The 21,123-nt window shown below is 38.8% G+C and overlaps 1 protein-coding gene across 1 annotated transcript in view; it reads right to left on the minus strand.

Annotated features, from left to right (window-relative positions):
- Positions 1-893: 893 nt before the first annotated feature.
- PMP22 (peripheral myelin protein 22) overlaps positions 894-21,123 on the minus strand; it is a 32,753-nt gene continuing 12,523 nt past the window's right edge. The window contains exons 4-5 of the mRNA XM_056117820.1: positions 10,444-10,584; positions 894-2,194 (exon numbers count right to left, since the gene is read on the minus strand). Of these exons, the coding sequence (XP_055973795.1) occupies positions 2,028-2,194; positions 10,444-10,584 (308 nt within the window). The 3' untranslated portion in view covers positions 894-2,027. The remainder of the gene's footprint in view (positions 2,195-10,443; positions 10,585-21,123) is intronic.

Genomic DNA, 21,123 nt, shown 5'->3' on the forward strand with positions numbered 1-21,123 from the left:
CCTATTGGGTGTTGGGTTTTGCAAAAGAGGCAATGGGTGGCAATCATGTTTGGTCTATAGTCCACTTTCCGCATGCTTCTCCCATCCTGGAAGGATCCTCCCAACACCCTTTCTTTGGTGCTCCCTTCTCTATCTGAGCTCCCTTTTCCCCTAGCATGTGTGGCTGGCCTGGCCTCCAAGCCATGGAGTAAAATTCCTGGTACTAATCTCGGCCCAAAATGATAATTTAGATTAAGATTTATAACATCCTTTATGATCCTTTGATGCCCAGCTCAATACACACTGAAGACAACTAAGTGAATCATTAACATGATGTGCTACAGATATATAGCAAAAGGTTAAACGGGGAAATAAGCAAGAGTGACACATAGTCCAGAAATATGGACTTGACTAACAGAGTTGCTAGATCATTTCTGCAGAACGTTAGGAGCTCAGTTGGCATCAATTAATATTTTATTTAAAAGTTTGGTCTCTAGACACCATCTTGCAGACTTTTTACCATACTATTTCTCTCCCTCCTAAAATTTAGGAATATGGGCTGTTTGTGCCAACATCTCTATACATTAGGTCCATATATGCTTCTGTAGTTTTCACATAGGTGACCAGAAAACAAAGAATGAAAGAAAGATTTGAGCTAAATGAACACTAATGTCCTTTGTAGTAAATTTCAGTTGTAAATCCTGGTCCTCTGTAATTAACAGACATTTTCAAAGACTTACAGAAGGCAGCATATTATAGAGAGAGTTGGTTTAATTTTGTTTTGTTTTGTTTCCTTAATCCCAAACTACAACCGGATCATCAGCTCAATCACTTCAACTCTTCATTCTGACCTGATACCCACCTCTCACACACACACACACACACCAGGTCCCCACAAAAATCCAAGAGAGATCTGTGTTACTATTATGTTTATTTTTATGCATCTTAGTTCATACAGTTGGTATAAAATCAGAAAAAGCAAAGAAAAATAATAATAAAAGGCCTGGAGTCTTAGCATCAGACGGCACCATATATACACCTAAAGTGGTGGCCAATACATGTCATTGCCAGACAGTCCTTAGAAGCAGAGAACAGTCTAGACCCATCTAAGCCCTGGGAATTCAGTTCCATGGGGTCTAGGTTTGTCCCGATGCTCTGACCATATGAGAAATGGGGAAGTGATAAGGGCTATTTGTTATTTATTTATCATAGTAATAAGAGCAGCCTAGCTAGATATAAAAGAGGTTACAAACCATTTATATCAGAGGGAATTATTCAGGTCTCTTTTCTACTTTACCTTGTAAAAGTGTTAATTGAATTTCCAGTGAGTAGCTTAGATGATTAATGATAATAAGGAATGGTAAATACATAGCACCATTTCACAGGTCTATCATCACTGATATTTGCTCTAGATAAATGACCAGGATTTCTACCTTGCAGGGCAAGCATTCCCAGGTCACAAGACATGTTTTTGCCAAGGGGTCCAGTTGAAGGGTTTCATCTGTGCATGCATTAAGCTTCATGCAGAGGTGTGGGCAGTGCCTGCCTCTGTGTGATGAACTAGGTTACCCATGATGAAAGAATTTTTGGCCATTCTGGGTTATAACCCACACTTTGGTTTTCTAAGAGAGGTGAAATAGGAGGGAGGTATTTTTTTTTTCAGATGAAAAGGAGTGAGATGGAGTTGTTTCATTTCTAAAACAATGGAAAATGAAACAAACTAACAAAAAATAAAATGAGCTTGATTACACTGTTAGAATGTAAAGTTCCTTAGCTACTTCAACACAAGGTTCAACACAAGGCTGATAGTCAACATAAAAAGCAAACAGTACTATGTACATGTATGTAAAAGTGTTATAAATAGGTTTCATAAACCATAGATATTATATACATCTTCAGTCAATGCTAACCACTCCCCTTGACTGCTTTCTGTTTGGTTTTGAGTGTGGGATTTGTGGCTACCTCCTTTGTTTCTTTTTTATTTTTTTCTGGTTTCCTTCCTCCCTCCCTCTGTAAGCTGAGAGCCACAGAGAGACTGCCTGGGCACCTCATTCACGCTTCCTCAAGATCACATAGATGACGCCACTGATGAGGGCCAGGGGTAAAGCCACCCAGGCGAGTATGTAGGAAAAACCATAGTTATTGTTTTCAGTGTTGAAATGCCATTCTGAGTGCTTCACCGTGTAGATCACTGCTCCACTCATCACACACAGACCTGGGAAGGAAAAGAACAGGCTGAGTGAGAGAGATGTCATGACAGAGGTGAAGAGGTTCTACACCACTCCCAACACAGTTTCCACCCAGCACAAGACCCCAGCCCAGGCCACAATACCACACACACACACACACACACACACACACACACACACACACACACTCATTGGATGCCATATTTTCTTAGGGAGAATAAACTGGTTGCAGGGGATACTGAAAGAACATATACAGCTATGCAAAGAACATACTGCCACACCCAGAGCTGAGAGCCAGCCAGTCACACAAGAAGCAATCTGCTTTCTGCATTTTACCTGAGAGTCCCAGGCCATCATCTGCAGTTCCCTTAGCATATTTTCTGGTCTATTTCTGACTTTTTGACTGTCACTAATTTCCAGTTTACAATGAAGGAACCGGTGAACACTGGGATTGTAAACTAAGCCTGCCACACTCAGAATTGTTGGTGTGGGAGCCCCTGGAATCTGGAAAGCAACCTATCAGTCAGGCAGAAGTATTATGTGAAGCCATTGAGAAGGTAATTTTTTTTTCTTTTTTTGATTCAGCATTTCTTTCTTTCTTCCTTCCTTTTTTTAATTGAATCACCAAGAGATACACAGTTACAAATCTGTTCATTCTCAGGTTCCAGTCACACAGTGTTGCAACACTCATCCCTCCACCAGTGTATATTTCCCACCACCAATGTCCCCAATATTCCTCCTGCTATCCTCTACCCCAGCCTGCCCACCTCTCTCTCTCTCTCTCTCTCTCTCTCTCTCTCTCTCTCTCTCTCTCTCATTCTCCCTCCCTCCTTCATTTCCTCCCTCCCTCCCTCCCTCCTTTTGGGCATTACGGTTTGCAATACAGGGACTGAGTGATTATTATATTTGGTCCTTTACCTACTTTCAGCATTCAGTTCTTATCCTTTTTTCTATGACCTGAATCATCTTTTGGTAAAAATTTAAGCTCTTTAACATAGGGGCAGAATTGCATGTTCATCCCAAAAGAGATGGAATAAGGGAAGCCTGTGAGCAATGCTAGGGATACAAAGGGATATATGGAGGGGTCAAAGAGGGTAATAAGAAAACCAGGAGGGTAGAAGGATGGAATATAAATAGGAAGTAAAGCGCAAAGGGAGGGGACTATTAGGAGAAAACTCCATTTCACCTTGTCCCTTTCAACAGCTCTGGATTCCCTTAAGGTTGGGTCTGAGGAAAAGCCCAAAAGGAGGTGAAAGATATCAGAAGCTCAGAGGTCAAGCTACTCCTCCCTTACCACCAATGCATGCTTTTGTGTGGGAAGGAGAAAAAACACCTTGGGTCTCATAAAGCAGGCAAGTTTAAGAGTGATGGTCCAAGCCCGCAATGATAGTCAGCATTCCCTATAAGAAAGGTCCAGTGATGTCAGCATCCCAGCCTGCCCTACACAAAGCCTGTTCTGTTTCCCCCTAAAAACAAGGTCTTTGAGAGGTTCTGTGTGACTCCATTATAAATTCAACTCTCCGTGTGGGATTCCAGCAGTCCCAAAGCTCCCAATGCCCTGGACCACCTACATCTAACCTCAGTGCTATTTGGATGACTATTCTGCTGGACACTGCAACTTTGTTTGAACAAAATGAAGAAGTGGAAATATGTCACATTCACCACCCCGATAATATTGTTTCTGCAAGTCAGAGGAGAAGACTCCCACTTCACTTTCCCCCACCCCCAGCAAGCCCCTCCCCACCCCACACACACCACATGGAAAGTAGCTCTTAAAACTGCAGGAGGCACTGGATTCAGAAACTACTGAAAATTCAGGATCTCGCAAAGACTGTGTGTGTCAGAAGAGAAACCGTTGGCTGTCCTTTGAGGAAAGCTGCGGTTTTCATCTGCTATTAACAAACTCAATTTCTGCCTTGAAGTCTGTAATCTTCAATTGTCTTCCCCTATAGTGCCATGGCTCAACTCTACACAGTGATAATTCTTTTCTTTAAAATCTATGAAGGTTGTCTCTAAGTGGAACCTAATGTCAGTGTTCATTATTTTGAAAAAGAAAAAAAAGAACAAGAGAAATAGTGAATATAAACAGTCTGGAAGGGGAAAACAATGAAGAAGGTCTCTATAGTGGGATAAAAAAAATTGTGACTGGACCCATGCAGAATAACTATGACCAGATTTCACTGACACAGAGGAAAGATACCATTTACAATCAAGAGGAAGGGAATGAAATGGATTCACAAATGTAGACACTACCCACATCACTAACTTTTAAGACACTTGCTATATTAGAATCATAGAAGTAAATAAATTCAAGTTTCCCTTCAATAACCAAATAGTTTAGATTACTTACAAAGTCAAAGATGGGATACACACTTTATAATTCTCAGGAGAGTGATGTTTTAGGGAACATATATTACAGGGCTGTCCTTAAAGCAATAGATAGGTCTTGGAATATAGGGGGGAAATGACTCTTGGAGCTCAAGTGATTGTATAATGAGCAGGGTATTGGCCTTGCACAGAGCTGATCAGGGTTCAAGTCTGGGCATCTTATACGGTCCCCTGAGCATGGCCAGCAGTGAACTCTGAGCTGAAAGTCAGGAATAAGGACAGAGTACTTCTAGGTATGCTCAGAAACAACACCAAAAAAGAATGACTCCGTGCCTGACAATCTACTGACTGCTACCCTGGTAAGAACAGATAATGTCATAGAATTGTCCCTAAAATTTATACATGTGACTTGGTTTCCGGGCAGCAGGAGTTAGAGTTGCATCTCTCAAGGTTCACCATGGAGAGTATTGAGATGATGGGTGTCCTACCCCACACAGGTCATCAGCCTATGTGTCAGCAGAGCAGGAGACTCCTGGGGTGCCTGAGTTGGAAGGGTATCCCAACTTTGAGTGCAATGCTGTCCAGACAATGGAATGGTGCCGGCCACTCGAGAATTCACAAGAGTTTTTTTCTGACATAGGATGACTGGTTCTGTCTGTCATTGTCTTTTGGTTGTTCATCGATTTGCTCAAGCGGGCCCAGTAACGTCTCCATTTTGAGACTTGTTGTTACTGTGTTTGGCATATCAAATACACGGGTAGCTTGCCAGGTTTTGCCATGCAGGTGAGATACTCTCAGTAGCTTGCCAGGCTCTCCGAGAAGGGCAGAGGAATTGAACCCGGCTCGGCCAGGCTGGCTGCACGCAAGGCAAACGCCCTACCACTGTGCTATCACTCCAGCCCATGAGAAAACTTGAAAATCCTCCCTAAGTTTTTTTGAAGGGGGAGGCATTCACACCTCCCTTCATAGTGGTAGCTACCACAAGTAAGGGCTTAGAGTCAAGAACTTCTAGAAAGAAACAACTAGGGTGAAATATCATAGGACAAATTAAAATCCTTCAATTCTTTACTACCATTTCACTTGACTGGGTAATAAGTGTATATAGGTACATGCAACAGCTGTCTATATATGCTTCTGGTGCATGTATACTATCTATTATATATACCTCATTGATACATACATCCTCTCTGCTGAAGAAACTGAGACAACAAGTTAGCGCTCCTGTCTTTAAAGGATAAGTGTCCCCCCCAAAACAGATAGTTCAGAAAGACTGATCTGACCTCAACAGAGGAAGAGAAAGTAACCAGATGCACAAATAATGTGGATGGGTGCTGGGTTCAAATTGAGTACCTGAAGAAGCCTGATGGACTAGGATTGGGTTTAAATAATGCATGAGACAGGTGGAGACAGGTGGGAAAGCAGTTCTTCAGAGTGGAAAAACATAAGCAAGGCAAGGACAAATGAGGGAGCTTCATGGAAACCACCAGGGCATGATAAGTCCACGAGAGGGCAGTGTCAGATAAAGCTGGAGGCTCACCAAGAATCAGGAGAGAGGGTCTGCCTTGATGAGGCTGTGGTGGAAAGCATACTTAACACTTGATCAGACATGTTTTTAAAGCTCACTCCAACATTAGTGAAGGAAGTGGATTTAGAGGTGGAAACAAGACAGGGCAAGAGGATGCATGAGTTCACATGCACACTTGAAAAGTATTAGGTCAAAAAGAAAAGAAAAAGAAATGTGCATGAGGGGCTAGAGAGATAGTATAGTGGATAGGGCACTTGCCTTGTGCAAAGCCAACCTGGGTTTCATCCTCACCCCAGCCCCACTCCCCATATAGCCCAGTGAGCACTTCCAGGAGTGATTTGGAGTACAGAATGAGGAATAAGCCCTGGGCACCACTGGGTGTGACTCAGTGAGGTTGTGGTGTAAAGCATATTTAACACCAAAAGCCAAAAAAAAAAATAAAGAGAGAAAGCAAATAAAAGAAAAGAAATGGACATGATACTTGAATAGGATTGGATAATGAACTGAATATGGAGTGATGAGGAGAAGAAATCTCTGCCTGATTCATTAACTCAGGTAACAGAGAAAACTGTAATGTTTTGGAAGCTGAAGGAGTAAACAGTTCCAAGAAAGTAGGTAAAAATACTGAAAGGAGTAGAGTGATTCAGCACTGTCACTGTCACTGTTCTCCCATCGTTCAACGATTTTCTCAAACAGGCCCAGTAACATTGTGAGACTTGTTACTGTGTCTGGCATATCGAATACGTCACCGGTAGCTTAGCAGGCTCTGCCGTGCGAGCAAGATACTCTCGGTAGCTTGCCGGGCTCTCTGAGGGGGGCAGAGGAATCAAACTCGGGTCGACCATGTTGGCTACATGCAAGGCAAATGCCCTACCCACTGTGCTATCACTCCAGCCCATAGTGATTCAGCAAATGACTTAAATGTGTACTTTTGTGACTACCATAAAGATCACAGTCAGGGAAAGTGCCTCCTTCTGGGGAGAGGGGTTTAATGGATAAGTGTCAAGTAAACCAGGAATGGTCTTACCCAAGAGTTCTTTGGATGTCTCTAGAGATGAAAAGTGAACACTGACATTGAGAAAAAAAAAAAACACTGCCTCCTGGGGGCCAGAGAGATAGTAAAGCATGCTTTCATACTTGCTTTGCATGCAACTAATCCAGGTTCAATTCCCAGCATCACATATGATTCCCTGAGAGCCACTAAGAGTGATTTCTGATCACAGAGCCAGGAGTAACTCCTGAGTATCACCAGGTATGGCCTCAAACAAACAAACAAACAAGCATAAAAACCAGTAAAGCACTGCCGTCTAAAAAAAAGCTGAATCTAGTTTGAAGCTAACTTTGAGAAGCACTGAATTAGAAGGTTCCTCTTGATACCTTTTCAGGAAGCTGCCGACGTAAGTATGTAATTAAAGAAAGATAATACTTAAGCGAGAGACCTGAGACTTATTATGAAATGGATAAGGGATGATCCAGCAAAGCAGGCAAATCTCTAACCACAGACAAAGTTTTAATCTAAGATAAGGCCAAGACAGCAAAACCCAAAGTTTCCAAAGACCCACACACCTCCACATACTTTATAACTTTTCTGTACATGTATGATCTATACCTTGTTTGGGTGATACAAAGGAAAGCTCAGAGAGAAAATCTATCCTGTGATATCCTTTTAGGGAGTATCTGTGAAAATCCAGGATTCTGAAGATGCATCTTCCCTGCATGGAACTGAGCTAATGCATCAGCACACTTTTAATTTTACAGACCACAATTTGGGGCCACTTTCATTTCTTCCTTCTTCCTCTTTCCTTTTCTTTCTGCTTGTTGATTTTTGATTGGTCTAACTTTTCTGACTTGTTTCTTGATGATAAGCTGCAGCATGTCAAGCTGTTACATTTCTCATCTCCATTAACACTATCTGCATTTTCTCATTAGTTACTGACTTTTAAATAGATCGTGAGTTAGGACTGAACAGTTGAAGTTGGCTTAGAATTACCAGATACTAATAGAGTCAAGAAATATCCAAATGAAGATCTAACCTGTAGCTTTCTTCAGTGGCAAGACTCCATAGCAAGTTCAGATGCAATATTTTAGGGAAATTAGGGCCCTCAAAGACTATCAAATAATTGTGACTGGAGCTAACAATTAGAACAAAACATTCTTAGGACTTCTATATTACAACTGTGCCTTGTCTCAAAATGCCCAATACAGATAACATTCTATTCAGATAAGAGACCGTTAAACTGACAAACTGAAAATTAGGTCTTGTGAGAAATCAGCAGCTAGATTCAATAAAGATAAAAGAAAAGCAACACATAAGTTCAGGGTTTTTAATAAGCAAGTCCTAAAAGGCTTGTATTGAGTTTGGAGAAGATTCAAAAGCATGAAATGATTATGGATTAATAAATAAACTTTGGAACTTAGGTGACTAAGAGTTTTTGGCTGAACTGAGATCTTAATGAGTCTTATGTAAGGGCTTTGAGTTTTTGACTGAACTTTATATTTCTAAAAAGAGTTAAAGTTGAAGTTCCTTGATTTAAACAAATCAAGATGTTTCCTACCATGAGAAGTCTCTTTAGTAGTCAATGAGCTCTTTTCAGACCAGTATTTTTAGGTTAGTTCTGAAAGTGCAGGTTCTTACTTATCACAGATTCCTGAGAATGTAGGAATAGCAATTGGTGCAAATTCTCATTGATCATCCATTGCATATCAGGTTCAATAAAAGATAGTATAAATATTGAGTTTTTTCTTTGATTTTGTATTCTTAAAAACTTAAGCATATTCTTTATTTCTAAATATAAGGAGATACCAACTATATTTCAGTCTATGTGACATGAGAGTCTAAACATTCCATTACCCTTAGTTCCATTTATTTGTAAGTAAGTTTGATTAATTAAGTTTAATTAGTCAAATGTAAAATGGTTATGAAAGTTCTGATTCCTAAGTCTGTGTGTCTTTATCTTAAGAGGATATCCATTGACATAGGAATATAATCAGTCTTTGAAACCATATTAAACTGGGAGCCAAAAACAACTCCCAGAAAACATTCTAGTCTATTATTACTTCCGTAAATGGAGTAATTATAACTCTGGTTCTCATATAACTATAAATAGCATCTTCCAGTGTGAGTAGAGGTTTAAGAAAGTTAGAAATAATGATGGAGGTTGATATTGTATAATAAAACTTCAGAAGTAGCAAAGCTCTAGCTTGGTTTAAAATACCAAGACCATCAATGTTGAAATATATGCAAACATTTAATTAGAAATAGTTCTCCAGTTTGCTTCATATTTCCAGCAAGAAAGTCATAACACTCAACCTCATATTTCTTGTCATATAATCCCTAAGTATTTCATTACTTCTGTCATATACATCCATTAAAGACATAGGGACTCTTTTCAACTCCTGAGTGCAGGGTGGTTATTCAGAACAATGTATGTTCTGATACCCAACTAAAATTAGAGATGCTGAGGTCTTTTTCTTTGTATACTCAGAGAAAAAGCATCTAGAATAAATTCCATACATACTCTGATACATAGGGAATTTGTAAATTCTTAACTTGAATGATCAGTTCACCACCACAACTTCCTCTTATCTCCAATGCCCTGCTGACTCAGTCAACTAAAAGTCAATGGAAAAACCCATCAAAGTTACAAAGACATTACCCAAATTCTAGAGGAAAAGAAAATATTTCACCCTCTGCAACAGAAATGTCTAAGACTCTATATTGTATACATAAATAATCTGCCAAATCAGAGAGCATGAAAGCAATTTAGGCAAACAATAAAGACACTTATGTGTTGTCATGGTCCCATGTTTGGGAATGATGGCATGTTGCATAAAAGTTACAACATGGAGAAGAGGATGACAACAGAGAGTTAAAGCACAATGGGGTCTAGGTGTTGGACTAAAAGAGAGCAGAATTTGTCAGTGTGACTTATCTCTAGTTAGTACTGGGAGACCAGAGAACAATTTCAGCAGGAACAGAAGCACATCAGATCATTCCCCACATCATGTAGAGATGACTTCTTGGGATATAACATAGTATATAGGAATCTGCCTTGAGAATGGCCTTTCCTTTAATGACATTCTAACCATTTATCTATGATTATGAGTACAAACTAACTTATCGGGGCTGGGGGGGTGGAGGGAAGGAATGGTGATAGGTCTGAATTGATTAGATACTTCCAGAGTCTCTAAGCCTAATTCCCAAGAAATTCATTCCATTAAAAAATGAAGACTTCCAAGTTTCTCAGCTATTTGTACACACACACACACACACACACACACACACCACGAAGTCTACTTCCTCTATTTAATAAAACCTATCCAGTGAACTGACACAAGAACTTAAAGCACTCTGTGGACACAACCTTCTGCTATTGATTTACTAATTGAGCTACAAACTACATTTTATTGTCACCAACTTACCTGCGAGGATTTGGAAGATTCCAGTGATATAAAACCGTCCCCCCTTGGTAAGGGTGAAAAGCTGGCAGAAAAACAGGAACAGAGACAGAACACTGAAGATGATTGACAGGATCATGGTCGCCTGGACAGACTGCAGCCATTCTGGTTGGAGGAGATATTGAGTTAGTAAAGTTCTGAGAACAGAAGTCAAACTATTCACTTTTTGCATTCTTTTATTATTCTGACAGTATTCCGTAGTTTCTTTTGGAAATGTCTGTGTCTATCTATGAATATATGTGAAACACATCATTATGTGGTTTATTTTAGATATGCGCATACATACATGTATATTTATAATACATGCTAAATTGTGAACATTTTAAGAAAATGTTGTAAGAAATTATTTACTAAGACTTTAACTCAAGATAAAAGATTCTGAATTTCAACCTGGTATTTTTTGCCAAAATTTACTATTAAGACACATGTGTATTGTTTAAAGAATGTTTGAGACCTTCCCACTATTTTCCTTCTTCTTTCCCTAGGGTTTCTAAATGTGACACACTGAAACCATGATATTCTGAGACTAGTTTAAATTCTCAGAAAATAAATTATTAAGATGGCTGAAAAGAAGTAAATGATATTAGTTCTTAAATTGCTTGGTGGAAAATGGGAGGAAAATGTTGATGGAAAACAGTATTATTTGTATCACTGTATCACTGTCATCCTGTTATTCATCAATTTCCTTGAGCGAGCACCAGTAACATCTGCATTCGCACTAGCCCTGAGATTTCAGCAGTCTCTCCTTACTCATCCTTCCCAAAGGTGCTGCACTGGAGGTCACGGGAATGAGACATATCATTGTTACTGTATTTGGCATACCGAATACACCACGGGAAATTACCAGGCTCTGTCAATTTTTATATTTATATAACTATGAAAATTTTGAAACTTTGAAAATCCATTTGCATGCTAAGCTGTATTTTCCCCATCTTGGTCTTTAGCCTTAACACAAAGCATTTAGTAAAGTAAAGTAAAGTAAAGTAAAGGCCCTCCCGTTGATCATCGATTTGCTCGAGCGGGCCCAGTAACGTCTCCATTGGAGACTTTGTTGTTACTGTGTCTGGCCTATCGAATACTCTCGGTAGCTTGCCAGGCTCTCCGAGAGGGGCGGAGGAATCGAACTCGGGTCGGCCATGTTGGCTGCGTGCAAGGCAGACGCCCTACCCGCTGTGCTATCGCTCCAGCCCTCAGTCAAATCTTGAGGTAGGGTCACAGAGTGCATAGTTCACATATTTGTGAAACCTCCAACTTTAGGTAAAAATCTATACACTTCCAAGTAAAATTCAGGCAAAACAAGAACATTCTATATTTCACAATGTTCTGCAAATTAGTGTCACTTCTGTAAGAAAGGGAAAATCTGGTCTCTTCATAGGGAACTCTACAGTGCCCTTCTCGAAGAGCTATAGCTGGCCTTTTCCATTTGTCCACTTAGTCCCACTTAGCAGGATAGGAACTGCTCCTGTCTGCGGAGTAAAAGTGTAAAAAGTTTTAAAAAGCATACAACAACGTTTAATGCAGAATAAAGCTATAAGGAATGAATTGTTTATAACAACTAAGTCAGTTTAACCTACGAATAGCTCATGGGACTTGTTGGTACTTGTTGGAGAACTATTCAAAGGTTTCACATAAGATTTTTTCAAACACAGACTGGAAGAATTTTAAAGCTAGAGGAGAAAATTTGATCAATCAATTAATCCAGGCTCCTCTATACTGAAAGAAATTTCCAGATGTTTGAAGAAGCCTTACTAGCACAGGCAAATCTGGGTTGCTCTTGATTCCTACTACAGTAGAGTACCTGTTCCTTTTATTTTTTTCCACTTCTTTGTCAATTAAGGTAAAAGCATGATGAGTAATAGATTGTGAGCCATGCTGACTTTGTTTCTATATACCCATAATTAGATCTCCTGCTTTATCCAGCACAATCATTCTCTGGAAAAACAGTCTGCAATAAAACTAATGCAGCCATAATGTTATTTTTTAAAAATAAATCAATTATCTAGCACACTTAGAAATGAATCTAGAAACTCAAAGAAATCTTAGGCCCAAAGATGGGACTAAAACATAAACAATTTACTTCTTCTGGGAAATGTCTTTCAATGTCATGTGCTTCTCCTCAGAAGCATGGCTGGTGAAGATTGCATTCCAGATTTCCTGCTCTGGTTTTGATATCTTACCTGAGCTCTTATCTGTACTATTATGAACAGTAGGCACTATTTATCAGGGTGAAAGTTTAGAAAACATCAAATTCTTGTATATAAAATCAATATGAATAAGAAAAGCTTCTTGAACTTAGTTATATAACTAAATCCTTCTTGAAAATTCTTTTACCAATGATTTAAACTTTAGTCCCAACCCACTACAACTGAATTATTTTTCACATACTGTTTCTCAAATCAGATAATAATTTAGGGATCTAGGAAATCAACTAAATTCCATAAATATTTGTAAAACACTTTCCATTCCATTTTGAACCAAGGTTCTGGTTGAAGAAGGGTTTCAGCCAAAAATATAGTAAATAAAATAGATATATGAAAAGAATAAATCAAGCTGTATCATCAATCACAAGAAATGGGAATGAATTCAAGTCACTCACTATAAAAATGTAGAATCACATATTAAATTATTTTAATACTCATCTACAATTGGATACAAGAGAAATCTAAAACAAACAATAGAATAAAGTCTAAATGTTTTTAAGTCATCAGGTAAATATTAATGAAAAGAAAGCCAGTATTATAGTAATGATAGCATCAGACAAAAAATAAATTTAATTTAAAAGACTTAAGTGACTACAGCACCCAAAAGGAGAAAGAGAACAAAAGGGAATGCCCTGACACAGAGGCAGGGTAGGATGGGGTATGGGCAGTGGGAGGGATACCGGGATTAGTGATGGTGGAGAATGGGCACTGGTGGAGGGATGGGTACTCGCTCACTGTATAACTGAAACCCAAGCACAAAAATTTGTAAGTCTACAACTGTACCTCATGGTGTTTCACTAATAAAAATTTTTAAAAAACTAAAAATAAAAGACTTAAGTGACTAAAGAATGTGCCACACTGAAGGAATGGCCAGTAGACCATAAAGTAGTAACAATAATAAATATTATGCATATAAAATGGAATATAAAAAATTAAAGCAATAAAACAAATGAAACATAATAAATGAATAATAATATCATGATCATAGTGTAAGACTTTATCATATTTCTCAGAATTAATAAATAAATTAATAAAAATAAGCTAAGGTATAGATTATTTCCATAATAGGATTGACTCATTCAATTTAATACATAAAAACAAAATTTTTGCCCATATAATGGTCATCAAAAATTATTTCCAAATCAGGAAGAAGTCTTACAAATTATGTTATTAGGCAACAAGAATATCTCCATAAGTCTCAAAGAAAGTCTTCATCATTTAGGCATAACTGAAGGAAATGAAAGAATGATAATGACACTAAGTATTACATGTCAAAGTTATTGCCTAAACAGTATTAATAAAAAAGTATACCTTTAGAGAATTTTCTAGAAATGAAAATACTAAAGAAGAATAAACTAAAATTTAATTTAAAGAACTAAAAGTTATCAAATAAATAAAAAGTGAGTGTACTTAATATTAATAAAAATAGCCTAGTGAAATTTTTAAACGACAAATATAATTAAATACTATGGGTTTTTTGTAGGAAAATCAATAAGGGAGACAAAGTTTGCTAACACATAAGAGAATCATTAAGGAAACAGAAATGACTGTTTTTCTATATCAAGGCACTTAGTATTGTAACGATGCCATTTTTCTCCAAAGTAATTTGCACACTCAATGCTTTGCTAATTAATATCCCAATGGTAACTTAACAAAATGTTTCAAAAAATCATCAGGAAAAGTGTATGAATTTAATCACACCCTGAATAAAAGATATTAGGGACCTTATCTCAATAAACTTCTGAGTCTTAGTTCTCACTTTTGCCTATAGCCCTTCTCAGGTACAGAACAGCTCCTAAGGCAAAGTTTCAGCTTATTATCTTTGAGCTCTTGTGTACTAGCCTTTTTTTTTTCACAGTAAAATATCTTTATTTTTTTCCCAAGTACAAAATAAAATTTAATGAAATGTATTTTATACTCCAGATTTGTAAACTTACTTGTGTAAATGATAATAGGCATTTTATTATATTGAATTAAATGTTTTTTAACATTATTTTGTATACTAGCCCTTTTTACTGGCAAGCTTCTTATTGAACTCAGAGAATTTAAAAATAACTATGTTATTAATTTATGGCACGTGGAGCAGGCAATTGGAAATACTATTTTTGCCTCACCCAAATAGAGAATTAACCTCAAGCAAAATTCAGCCTGGTGTTTAGTTCTTAATAAAATCCTGGAAAACCGGATCCCCTTCCCATCAACTATTGCCTAAATGGCAGCGACCTTACTTGAAGTTATCTTAAGCACTTCCACTGCTGCTAAACTTAATGGACTTTTAGGTAGGTTCATCTCTTTAGATAAAAATCAGCTCCAATCTATGTCATCCAGCAAGCTGACTATGAGAGTCAATCTAAACTATTGCTTTGAGTGAATCTAACTACTGCTGTGAGTGAACCGAATTATGGCTGTGAAGTCACTGAGAACTTGAAAGTTCTCTTAAGAAAATCCAACACTAAAGTCTGACTGGGTTATATCTGTTAACCTTAAACAAGTCTTTACAGGTTGTCAGTAAAAGCAGAAAGTTAAAGATATCTTTCACAGGAGACTCCTCCAATCAAATGAGGAACATGAGCTTATTCTATGGCCATGATTTTCTTGTTTCCTTAAACATTCTACTTTGCCTTCCTTAAGCTAGGGAAAGTGTTCCTCTCCAAGGACCTGGTATATTTTTAAATTGTTTTCTAATCTATATGATTTTCTTTCAGATTAAAAACTCTTAAACCAAATAAATCCCTGCCTGGGTCCCATTAATGTTTTGTTGGCATGAGTTTTCATTCTCGTACGTAGGTAAATTCATGTCACCTGACAGCAGGAAGCAGTTATAGAAAATGGACCTTCACTAACTACACGTTAAAGATTTTAGGGGATGAAATCTCTAGGGGGAAATGTTGCAGGCAGATAGATGTGGGGAGCTGGTAATGAAGTTTCAGTAAATCATAAAACTAAGAAATTGCTTAACCCTAATGTACCCCAAAGATGAGGAACCCATCTCTTCGTGATGGAAATACTGCATTCTTTGGAGATGGAGAAATGGAGGCAAACCCCAGGGAAGGGTGAAACCCTGCAGAAAAGGAGAAGCTAAAGAAGAACTCAACAGCTCTCTTCTTCTTCTTCTTCTTCTTCCTCCCGTTGATCATCGATTTGCTCGAGCGGGCCCAGTAACGTCTCCATTGGAGACTTTGTTGTTACTGTGTCTGGCATATCGAATACTCTCAGTAGCTTGCCGGGCTCTCCGAGAGGGGCGGAGGAATCGAACTCGGGTCGGCCATGTTGGCTGCATGCAAGGCAGACGCCCTACCCGCTGTGCTATCTGAAAGGCCTATCAAGAGTGTCAGGCTAGGGCCAGAGCCATAGTGCTGCCAGTCTTCACATCACCTGTGTGCCCTGAGCCTCAGAGCCAAAAGTAACTCCACACACAACACCAGGTATGGCCCCAGACAGCACAACATTCCCCCAAAACAAGGACACACAAAAAAAAAAATTCTGCAAGGCTTACCCTGTGACAACACCCAGGTTGACTTTTATGTACACAGAAAACTCAAGACCAACACAATTAGGAGAAACTGCATATGACCTTCTCCCAAAAGCCATTCTTTGTGTTATTCTCCTTCTAGAGAAGCCCCGATTCTGTCTTGTATATGCATTCCTCTCTTTATCTCCCCTCACACTTTTCTAATTTATTTTTCAATAAAAATTGGCTTTGCTTCACTAAAAACAGAAAAAGGCTTTCAAAAATTCATCTAAAAGACAACGAACAATAATACCCAAGAAAAATTTTCAGCCAAATACAACAAACAAAACAGATAAACAAAACTAAACAGGCATAAAGATAAATAAAATAAAAAATAAAAGGCCCTCCCGTTGATCATCGATTTGCTCGAGTGGGCCCAGTAACGTCTCCATTGGAGACTTTGTTGTTACTGTGTCTGGCATATCCAATACGTCACGGGGAGCTTGCCAGGCTCTGCCATGCGGGCGAGATACTCTCGGTAGCTTGCCGGGCTCTCCGAGAGGGGCGGAGGAATCAAACTCGGGTCGGCCATGTTGGCTGCGTGCAAGGCAAACGCCCTACCGCTATGCTATCGCTCCAGCCCAAGCAGCAAGCAGAAAGATGTCAACATATAAATGCACACGATTTATATTGCATTTATGTTTTGGAATCGTAGCAATTCAAACAGTGGGATATTAAGCATGAACCAAAAGCAAAAGGTGGAACTAGAGAGATATTACTGCAGGGAGTTTGCCTTGGTCAGGGTTTGATCCCTGGCATCCCATATGGCTCCTTGAGCACAACCAGCAATGATTCCTGCATGCAGAGCCAGGAGTAACTCCTGAGCATTGCTAGGTATGCCCCCCAAACAAAACAAAATGAAACAAAACAAAAAAGGGCAAGGGAAATAAATAAGACTTTGAAAGTAAGTTTACATGACAACTTAGTTTATAACAAAACAACAACCTAACAATCCACAGGGAAACAACACAATACATTAAGATACTAAGTGATGTTGCATCTAGCTTAAAGCATTCACACTATTCAATCCAGCAGCATTAAAGAACTGAATTTAGAATAAATAATTCATTTTGTTATGTTTTTAAAAGTGAGGAACAAAAAAAAAACATAAAAGTGAGGGACATAAATAAACACATTAAAATGTGTTCAACTTCAACCTCATGAATAACCATTAAAATGCAAGTGAAACTTATGAGTAATGTGAAACCATTACTTTTCCATCAAATTGACAAAAATCAAAGATTTATAATATCAAGAGTATATGTATGGTAAGTACCTATAAATATTATTCAAGGTAATGATGGTATAATAACCCATTTGTTAAGGCAATTTGACAGAATACAGATAAATTTTAAACACAATGATCTAACAATTCGATCACTATATACTGAATAAAAACTAAAATGCAAACTCTAAGAGAAATGAATTAGGTTGTTTCACAGATCACAGATCATCCTGTTATTCGTCGATTGCCTCGAGCAGGCCCCAGTAACGTCTCCTTCATCCTAGCCCTGAGATTATATTCAAGGCTCTTTAGAATGAGACCCATCATTGTTACTGGTATTTGGCATATTGGGTACGCCACGGGGAGTTTGCCAGACTCTGCCGTGTGGGCAAGTTACATTCGGTAGTTTGCCAGTTTGTCCAAAGTAGGAATGAGATAATAAGATGTCATAAGATGTCACGCGGCCTCATTTGCAGCTATGCGGTTCCGGGAGCTGGCTTTTATAGTCTCTGAGTCTTGGCCGCTGATGGGATTACACGGCGCCAGGGGGCCAGTTGGTGGGTGTGACCCCCGTCTACTGGAATTTGGAGGATCTGGGTGGAGGATGCTTGACTCCAATCCGAGTGGGCTTGGAGATCTCGGCCCTGGAACCCACGTGGCTTTGTCCCTCTGCCAGTACCTTCAGGTTGTTTAGTGTAACAAGTATGAAAAAATACCACGAATGCACAAAAATTTGAAGATATCTATGCAATGGAATATTTTGCAGAAGTTAAAAAATGTTTGTCAAGAATGAAAAGGAAAAAGAAAGATCTCCAAGAAAATGAGCAGAGTAAGAAACACATATTATGTTAATGTATAAATAAAGAAAACTCTACTATATATGTGGATATATATACATATATACATATATGTAATGCAAGTCTTTTCATTGAAAGAAGAGCTAAAAAATTTGTTAAACTTATGGGCCAGAGAGAAAGCATAGGGAGGATTGAGGTAAGGTTGCTTTGCACAGGGCAGCCATGATACCCCATCAAGCACTACCAAGAATAACCCCTAAGAAAACACAAATATTACCGTTGAGCACTGCTGGGCTTGGCCCCAAAAGCAAACAAATTAAAATTAAAAAAATTTAATGTCCCCAACAAACACGAAAGGTTAATTATGCTCAGAACTTGAGGTGGAATGAAGAAGAGTTTGATCAAAAAGGCTCGATCAATGAGTTGATCTATGACTGATTTCCTTTTAATAAGGGAATATTTTATATGATTCATTAACATTTGAAAAAATTAAAGCCTATTGAAAGATTACATGACCATCAATAATGTTAAAATTCCAACAGCTGCTGGCATACAGGCTGCACCGGACTGCCTGGACAGATGGGAAAGGGACATTTTATGTTATATTTGGTAAATTTGTCATTTCCTCAAATGCTTCCAAATCAGAAACTAGATTGGGTGTGTGGGGTGGGGAGGATAAAGCCACACTAGAGGAAGCAGCTTTCGTGTGAATTGCAAAGCCCGGTTGGTGGTACTCAAGGGGAAGTCCATACACACCCGAAGAGATTTTAAAGTGGATATGTCAGTGCCCTAAAGTCATACTCATTAATCCATCTTAAATGGATTACACCAATAGGAGGTGGTAATGGAGAGCAGACACACCTCCCCAGCTCTTAAGAATGGCAAGGTGTTTGATCAATTCTGAGAGTACTTGAGAAGTCAGGCACACATTTAATGTCAGAACATCCCAGTGGACTGACTGTCACCCTGTGTCACCAGCTGCCTGCTCAACTTGTCATGAATAATGTGAGGCAAGTCCATTTATTTTGAATCCTCTGCAGCTAGGTACCTCACATACCTCACTGGCTTGTTGCAAAGACCAAACAAAAGAGCTAGTATAAAAACACTGATAAAAGTATGAAGATTTCTCAAAAAAATTTTTCAGACTTGATCTATGCAATTGCTATACAATCTAGCAATTTCACTTTTGAGTGTCTACCCCAGGACACAAAAAACATACATTCAAAAGAAAATGTGTACACCATTATTCATTGTAACATTAGCACAATAGCTAGGTTATAGAATCTACAAGTGTCCAAGACAGATGAGTGAATTATGAGGGTGTATGTATATATATATACATACACACACACACACACACACACACACACACACAATGGAATACTATGCAATTCTAAGAAACAATAAAATCATGCAATTCACTGTAACTTGGATGGAACTGGATGTTAAATGTAGTCAGTCAAAAGAACAAAATTAGAATGGTAGGATGATCTGACTTATCTGCGGTATACAGAATAAGAGGGCAAGGTATTAAGTGCAGGAGGATGATACCTAGATCAACCTTGTAACTAATACATAGGAAGGAGAAAAACAGGGAAGGAAAGAAATTAAGGTGGGAAGTAATGGGGATAAGGATCAGGGGCCTTGGACACATGAGTGGTGTAGAGGTATCGTATATCTAAACCACAAAGCCAACACCATTGAACACATGAGATAGATACTCCAACAACCAAACTTTAAAAACATGTCTGTCAAGGAGACAGATAGGCTGAGGTGGGGGATGGAACTCAAGGATAGAAGTTGACACTGGTGGTGGTACTGGTGCTAGACTAGTGTATACCTGAAACTCAACTGTGAATAACTTTTAAAATCATAGTGCCTTAATATAAAAAGTAAAATAAAATAAAAGCACTTATTAAGTGATGATATAAGTAACACCAGTTGAAAGTCCAACATTGAAGGGCAGGTTAAATAATGTGTACATACTAATTCAGGGCATTTTTTAAAAAAATCTATAATTATCTACAAATCTCTATAAATTCTATCTGGGTCACACCAAGTAAACATAAAGTGAGACCACAGTGTTATAAAAACTATGCCTTGGGGCTGGAGTAATAGCACAGCAGATAGGGCATTTGCCTTGCACACAGCCTACAGGGTTCGATTCTCAGCATCCCATCTGGTCCCCTGAGCACCGGGAGTAATTCCTGAGTGCAGACTCAGGAGTAACCCTTGTGCACTGCCGGCTGTGACCAAAAAAGAAAAAATAAAACCATGTCAGTAGGGTAGCACTGTAGCACTGTCCTCCCTTTTTTTCATCAATTTGCTCTAGCAGGCACCAGTAACATCTCCATTGTGAGACTTGTTGTTACTGTTTTTGGCATCTCGAATACACCACGGGGAGCTTGCCAGTCTCTGATGAGCGGGTGGGATACTCTTGGTAGCTTGCTGGGCTCTCAGAGAGGGGCAGAGGAATCGAACCCAGGTCAGCTGTGTGCAAGGCAAACACCCTACCTGCTGTGCTATCACTCCAGTCCTTTGCCATTCTAGTACAAAATCAAATTTGAGTAAACAAATGAATAAGATATATGACTCATCCGTCTACTGTCACTGTCACTGTCCTCCTATTGTTCATCAATTTGCTCGAGTGGGTCCAGTAACATCTCCATTGTGAGACTTGTTATATTTGGCATATAGAAAACGTCACAGGTAGCTTGCCAGGCTTTGCTGTTTGGGGGAGATACTCTCGGTAGCTTGCCGGGCTCTCTGAGAAGGGCAGAGGAATTGAACCCTGGTCAGTCGGGTTGGCCGCATGCAAGGCAAACACCCTACTGCTGTGCTATCGCTCAATCCAATAAAATCCATCCAATAAAATCTTATTTAGCTACCATGCTAGGGGCCGATTTTGAC

Source organism: Sorex fumeus, unplaced genomic scaffold, assembly GCF_029834395.1.
Source record: "Sorex fumeus unplaced genomic scaffold, SorFum_2.1 ptg000036l, whole genome shotgun sequence".
NCBI classification, from domain to species: domain Eukaryota; kingdom Metazoa; phylum Chordata; class Mammalia; order Eulipotyphla; family Soricidae; genus Sorex; species Sorex fumeus.